This window comes from Triticum urartu, chromosome 2A (genome assembly GCF_056163025.1).
Source record: "Triticum urartu cultivar PI428250 chromosome 2A, HENAU_Tu73, whole genome shotgun sequence".
NCBI lineage: Eukaryota > Viridiplantae > Streptophyta > Magnoliopsida > Poales > Poaceae > Triticum > Triticum urartu.
In genome coordinates, this window is record NC_141874.1 from 493,888,127 (window position 1) to 493,895,536 (window position 7,410).

General features: G+C 48.1%; 1 protein-coding gene across 1 annotated transcript; it reads left to right on the plus strand.

Moving 5' to 3' along the window:
- The first annotated feature begins 998 nt into the window (after window positions 1-998).
- LOC147985596 (uncharacterized) lies at window positions 999-5,235 on the plus strand. Its single transcript, XM_087539904.1, has 2 exons — window positions 999-1,378; window positions 2,587-5,235. Exon 2 carries the CDS (start codon window positions 3,817-3,819, stop codon window positions 4,477-4,479), a length of 663 nt encoding a protein of 220 aa, XP_087396030.1. The 5' UTR covers window positions 999-1,378; window positions 2,587-3,816; the 3' UTR covers window positions 4,480-5,235.
- Window positions 5,236-7,410: the final 2,175 nt, after the last annotated feature.

Sequence of the window (7,410 nt, forward strand, 5' to 3'; positions counted from 1 at the left end):
AATTATTCCCATTGCTTTGAACCCATTTCACGCCCTGTTTCAGGCATCGAACGATTGCCTGCCCGCTCGAAACTTCCCATGGCACCTTCTTACTTTGCTCTCAATGTGTTTCATTTGTTCAACTCGAGAGATACTCATGTGTTCATTCATGGGATAACCCTAGATGATTACCCCTTATAACATCCTATCGCTGTCGACCTGCCCCTTACCTATTCATAAGTACGATGGAATTGCCGAAGAAAGGATGAAGACTACATCGTGAAGACCTGAAACAGAGAAATGAAGACATCAATGTAATGGATCGACCTCTTCGAGGAGACCAACCAAGGATGAGAAGATCCGTTAGAATTTCGTAACCAGAACTTCTCCCCTTACCACACCTCTTAAATCTTGGTACGAGATATCTTGTAGTGGAGGAGAATTGTGACGCCCTGATAATTAAGCTACAGTAACCCTCTACTAATGATGCCACATCACCACTATTACCGTTGTCAATCTTGCGATGATTTAAATCTCGTTTGAATTCAAATTTCATTTAAAGCCAAATAAATAAAGTTTTCAAATGGCAAAATAAAAATGTGGGTTAGGTTTCAAATATTCAGTAACAAATTTTCATGAATGAATTAACATTTTTCAAAATATAAAATTGCACCTGGATATTAAAACAGTGGACAAACAACACCTTTTTATCCCATTTAAATATAAACTCAAACATAATAAATTATTTTGAACCCAAAATTTTTGTGGCAGTGCAAAATAATGCATAGTAATTATATGGCAATGATTTACATTTTAAAAAAGTATTTTGATGCTAAAAGGAAGTACAAAACAGTAGCTAAATAAATAAACAGAAAAGTAAAGCGGAACCTACTAATAAAAAGAAAACAAACCTAATCTACTGGGCCCCTTGGCCGATTTAGCAAAACAGCCCAGCCCACCTGCAGCCCCGTCAACCTATCGCTACAGGAGGCAGAGAGAGGTGTGGCGGCCATCCACGGCGCATCGCCGCGGTGGAAGCCATCCCGCGGCTCCCCCGGTGGTTAAGGCCTCGCCCTACAAGACCCCGGTTTCCCGTCGTCAACCCTAGCCCCCGCACATTTTCCCCCTTGCCTCGCTCTCCTCGATTTCTTCGATGCCCGAGCGTAGCCGTCGTCGCGCCGTTGCCGTACACGTGACCATCGGCCACTGTTCGTCGTCCGTTGGCGTCCGGGATGTTCGCCGTCATCCCCTATGTCCTCTAAGCACCACCGTTCGAGCCCAAGGCCACTACATCGAGCGGATCGAACTCTTCTTCAACCTTCGACCATCGGCCCATCTCCGTCGACTCCGTCGTCATCCTGCGCTCCCGTCCCTCACCGAGCCTCTCGTGCGCTCCCCGGTGAGCTCCTCTCTCAGATCCCCCTCTCCCTGATGTCTACCTTTCGTCATAGCGCAACCCCGCGAGCTCGCACCCGCCATGGCCGAAGCCATACCGGCTGCTCTTAGCTACCATCGCCCTGCACCTCACCGCACGCACGCTCTCTTGAGCGCTGGCGCCCGCGCACCCGCAGCCGCCTCCCAGGCGCGCCCGCCACCCTGCGTGTTGCGGCTTGCTGCCCCTGCCACTGTCCCACCGTGGCCGCGCCGGCTGCGCCCACCACTTCCCCCGCCGCGCCCTCGTTCGCTCCTGGCCGCGCCCCCTGCGAACGCCCCCGCTCGGCCCGCGAGCCGTCGTCGCTGCTCGTCGCCGCTTCTCTGCTGCTGCCTAATGCTACTGCTTCTTAGCGCCGCGGCCCCTGCTCGCCTGCTGCCGCCCAGCCGCTCCCCAGCACGGCCGCCTGCTGCCGCCGCAGAGTGCCGATGGAGCGATGTGGCTGCCGGCCCGCCTCTACGCGTGCACGCCTGCAACCCCCCTGCTGCTGCTTTCTCTGTTGCTGCTCGCTGCTTCTGCCGCATACAGAGTCGGCCCTGTTAGATTAGCTAAGAAATACGTTATGTACTAATTAGTGTATTAGGAGTAGTCTAATATATCACTGACATGTGGACCCCCTGTTGAATATTAAAATGCTAAATTAAATTAAAAGTGCCTAAGTCTATGACAGCCGAGACCCACCTTTACTATTCACCTTTTGACCAGTCAAATGTTGACTGGGTCAACTCGGCTGACCGGACCCCCTGACCCCACTGTCATACACCTTGGCTAGCACAACCCCATGTGACCAGAGTATTTATGTCATTTAACCATTTATTTAGTGCATTTCAGAAAATCATTTAAAATTTTGAAAATTAATATAAAATAATCTGTAGCTCGGATGAAAATACTCTGTACATGAAAGTTGCTCAGAACGACGAGACTAATCCAAATGCGCAGGTTGTTCGTCCGCCACACGTCCCTAGCATAGCGAACCTGCAACCGCTTCCCCGGGTCCGTCTGTCAAAAACGCGAAACACCGGGAATACTTTCCTGAATGTTTTCCCCCTTCACCGGTATCACCTATCCCTGCATTAGATTACCCCTGGCACAACGTTTTGCCATGTCATGCTTTGTGATACTATTGTTTGCTCTGTTATTTATTTGTCCCCCCTTCGTTGCTCCTTTTCCGGTAGACCCTGATACTGCGGTAGACCCCAAGACCGTTGATGATCTGGTGATCGTCTACTTCGTTGAAGATCCGTTTTCATCTGCAGAGCTTCCAGGCAAGCAAACCCCCTTTGATCAACCAGATATCGCCCACTCTCTTCTCTCTTATTCTTGCATTAGGTTTTCTATTGTTGTTGATTCGATAGCTCCTATTCTGTTGCATAGCCGGTTATTGTTGCTACAATTGTTGATACCTTTACCTGATATCCTAATGCTTAGAATAGGTCGCTAGTATTACATCAGTGGTCCTACACTCTTGTCCGTCTGCCAAGCTATATTACTAGGCCGTGATCACTCGGGAGGTGATCACGGGTATATATACTACTGCAGGATGCTGCTAACGCGACACTACGATTAGAGACCCTTCGACGAAACTGTGTGCGATGCAATAATCGCAAACGGTGGTATAAAAGAACCATAAAAAGGTGCAAAATGTTTGCGATGGCGGAGCCATCAAACACAGTTCAGATTTTAGTTGCGTGTGCGATGAAGGGCATACGGTCCAGTTCAATGAACTGTTTGTTACGAGGCAGGACAAAAGAAACGGGGAGCCAGATGAAGGGGCGTGCGATATACAGCATACGGTTCACTCGTATTAACTGTTTGTAATGAGGAGGAACAATAGAAACAGGTAGCTAGATAAAGGTGTGTGTGATTGAGGGCATACGCTTCAGAAGGATTAACTGTTTGCGGTTAGGCAACAAAACAGAAACGGGTCAGCCTTATCAAAGTGTATGCGATTGATGGCATACACTTCACATGGATGAACTGTTTGCGATTAGTCACAACAAATTGAAACAGTTAGATAGATCAACATGTGTGCGCTAGACGGGCACACACATTCTAATTAAAAGAAGCATGCGCGATGGTAATAACGAGCGTGCACGGTTGTTGGAACAAGACATGTGCTGACATTGCCTATTGCGGTGCATCCTATGGTGCAAACGCCACATACACGGCCGAGAAGGCGTACATGCCCACGTTATGCCTTCCGAAAATAGTGCCGCACTTATAACCGTCAGTAAATTTTGAGCATGCGTCCCGTCACATTTCAGATTGCAAACCTATTCACACCGATCAAAACCTAAACGGTTTCCCACTTAGGAGCGTATTACTAGTCGGTTATAAATACTATTACTCCAAGATGACCGCACAAAAACAAACAAGTCCTTTATCATCGTTACCTTGCGTCAGCCATGTCTAGCGTGAGTTCTGGGTCAAGAGATTGCCACCAGGGAGATCCGAGCATGAAAGCGGAAGCACGAGAGATGTCCCGCCTCGTCGCGAACGCAGCCGGCATGTCCCGCCGCGTGGCCGTAGCAGCACAGAGGTCCCGCCGCGCCGTCGAAGCAACACACAGGTCCCGCCACACCGTCGATGCGGCAGACTGGTCCGGCCGCGCCGCGGAAGCAGAAGAGATGTCCCACCGCGCCGCGAATGCAGCAGAGATGTCCTCCCACGCCGCGGCAGCCTGGGAAAATGTCTCGCGGGCAGGCGAGGACTCTTACAGACGCATGCATGCGATCGTCCATAGCCAGATGGATCAGATCTCCGGCTGCGCGAGGTTGCAGGACGACATGAAAGCCTCTTTTGCCGGCTTCATTCGGCAACTAAATGAGAGAAATGCAAAGCTCCGGGACGAGCGCGACCTGCTGAGGGCGAAGATCATCGGAAGTGCGGAACAGCAAGAGGAGACCACTGCCTTGTTGAAGAGGATCGGCGTCATCGTCGACAAACTTATGGACGAGAATGCCATGCTGTGCATCGAGCACAGAAGGCTGGTGGAGAAATCCGTGGATGCTCTCAAGCAGCATCTTGACGACAAGAAAGAGCTCATCGCCGCTCGCCGTGGAGACTAGTTCCCGCGGCCTGCAGCAACGCATGAAGAAAGTAGAGATCAGCTAGCCAGATCGTTGTCTTCCTTCTTCTGTTGTCGTTGTGTAATTCAGGCGTTGCCGCATGTGGCTTTTTTTAATTATGTTCCTAAATATGTAAGACAATTATTATCCACTATCATCGTCCTTATATTTATCATACTTGCTATAAGTTGAAGTCGATGCTATATAGGTCCATTGGATCTTACATCAAGATCCATGCAAAACTTTATTTTCCGATTTTCATGTTTCTCTCTTAAATCTTGGTCTAGTGAGACATATAGCCACGCCGTAGAACAGGGGCTCGGGCGCCATTATTGGAGACGTTGGGAGGGAGGTGCGCGACGGGAAGCGGTCAAAGGGCTCTCCTCCCGATGAGCACGCGCAGGGGTCTGACCGCACGCCTCCCGTACTCAAATAGCTACCTCGCACGGCACCTCCTAGCCAATAAAAAAGGGGATGCGTGGCGGCACGTAATTGGTAAGTAGAACGTCCATGGTTTCAATAATACTTGTGTTTCCGATTTGTAATGTGACAACACTTGTTCCAAAATGACTTTGTTGATTGTTAATGTGTGCGCCTTCGCAAATCGGACAGAAAAATTACCACAGCATGTTGGTGCCATATCATGACACCATGCCAAGTTTCATGATTTTCAGGCGTGTTTTGGATTTACAGGAATTAAAAAAACCAAGTATCTCAATCTTTCCGACCGAGCCACGACGTCCAGATGTTTGAATTTCATTCTCATTTCTTGCATGGGATCTAGAAATTCACCCAAGGACACAGATGTGATTTTTCAACCAACTTTTGTGCACTGGAGCATGTGCTTGTAGTTCAAATTTAAATTATGCACATTAAATGCCCAGAAACTCAATTAATGTATAAAAAAGGCCAAACGAATCCGGAATAATTCCAAAATTTAGCACGATACTTCCATTTGGTCTAATCTGCCTGTGTAAAAAAATTAAGACGGGAGAAGGCAGTGTACGTATGTCATTTCGCACACGAAGGTGACAAGTTCCCTCTCGGTACCATGAGCCTTCTTGAGGAAAGCTCCGGTTTGCAAGAAGCTTACACCAAAGTTTGTCCCAATTCGGCCAAAAAAAATTATTGTAGCATGTTGGTGTCATGTCATGACACCATGCCAAGTTTCATGATTTTCAGGCGTGTTTTGGATTTACAGGAATTAAAAAACCAAGTTTCTCAATCTTTCCGGCAGAGCCATGACGCCCAGATGTTTGAATTTCATTCTCATTTCTTGCATGGGACCTAGAAATTCACCCAAGGACACACATGTGATTTTTCAACCAACTTTGGTGCACTGGAGCATGTGCTTGTAGTTCAAATTTGAATTATGCACATTAAATGCCTAGAAACTCAATTAATGTATTAAAAAGGCCAAACGAACTCGGAATAATTTCAAAATTTAGCACGATACTTCTATTTGGTCTAATCTTCCCGTGTAAAAAAATTAAGGCGGGAGAAGGCAGTGTACGTATGTCGTTTCGCACACGGAGGTGACATGTTCCCTCTCGGAATGAGGAGCCTTCTTGAGGAAAGCTCCGGTTTGCAAGACGCTTACACCAAAGTTTGTCCCAATTCGGCCAAAAAAATTACCGCAGCATGTTGGTGCCATGTGATGACACCATGCCAAGTTTCATGATTTTCAGGCGTGTTTTGGATTTATAGGAATTAAAAAACCAAGTTTCTCAATCTTTTCGGCCGAGCCACGACGCCCACATGTTTGAATTTCATTCCCATTTCTTGCAAGGGACTTATAAATTCACCCAAAGACACACATGTGATTTTTCAACAAACTTTGGTGCATTGTAGCATATGCTTGTAATTCAAATTTTGAATTATGCACATTAAATGCCCAGAAACTCAACTAACGCATAAAAATGCCAAACGAACCCAGAATAATTCCAAATTTAAACACGACACTCATGTACTAGTTGCATGTTCACTCTACGTAAATGTTCTAGCAATTAAAACACCATCCTTTTCCTCCGTAACACCATTTTGTCTTTCAAAACATAATGAAAAAATTAGGTATATCACAAACAGTTTACTAGAAAGAATCGTGTGGGATGCGATATAAAATATCTTGGCGCACCGTCTTGTCTGGCTTACGCGGGAAGCTTCATCGTCTACAGTCCACCATCCCCGCTTGAACCACACTTGCGCGCCAGTTTCTCGCCGCACCGAGCAAAATTTTTTTGCCACCGTGGAAATATCTAACTCCCGCCCCTCCCTCCCACCAAAAGCCACATTTCCACTGTTCCTCCTTGCTTTCCAAGTTCAAACCTTCACTGCTGCTTTACTGGCAGCTCAGCCTCCTCGTCGGCGACCCTTCTTCTTGCAGCGCCGCCTCCTCGCCGGGTACCCTTCTTCTTGCAGCGCCGCCTCCTCGTCGGTGACCCTTCTTCTTGCAACGCCGCCTCCTCGTCGGTGACCCTTCTTCTTGCAGCGCTACCTCCTCGTCAGCGACCCTTCTTCTTGCTACGCGGCCTTGTCGATATGGTCAGGTAATCCACACCCCACCCACACCATCATCTTCCTTTCCTGTCCCACATGCCCCGACCGACGGCGTGAGACCTTCCACTGAAAACATTGCCCCCCTCCTCCAATTAAGCGCCGCCCACAACCATTTTGCTCGCAGTATAACATGGAGCTCAGTAGCATGCGGCCGCACGCACGCATGAGGTCGCTATGGCTGCCATGCGTGTCGACCCCCAGATCTTGGAGGAGCACCTCGTCTTCGACGCCACCGTCGACACCGCCATGCGGTTGTCTACTTTAAAATACAGCTCGTGCTATTTTCTCGAGGCCACCACCAGTGCCTTCTAGTGATTTGTCCTCTATAATGTTAATATGCAATCTGATGTTTAGTTAACGGTTTGGTCCTATGAA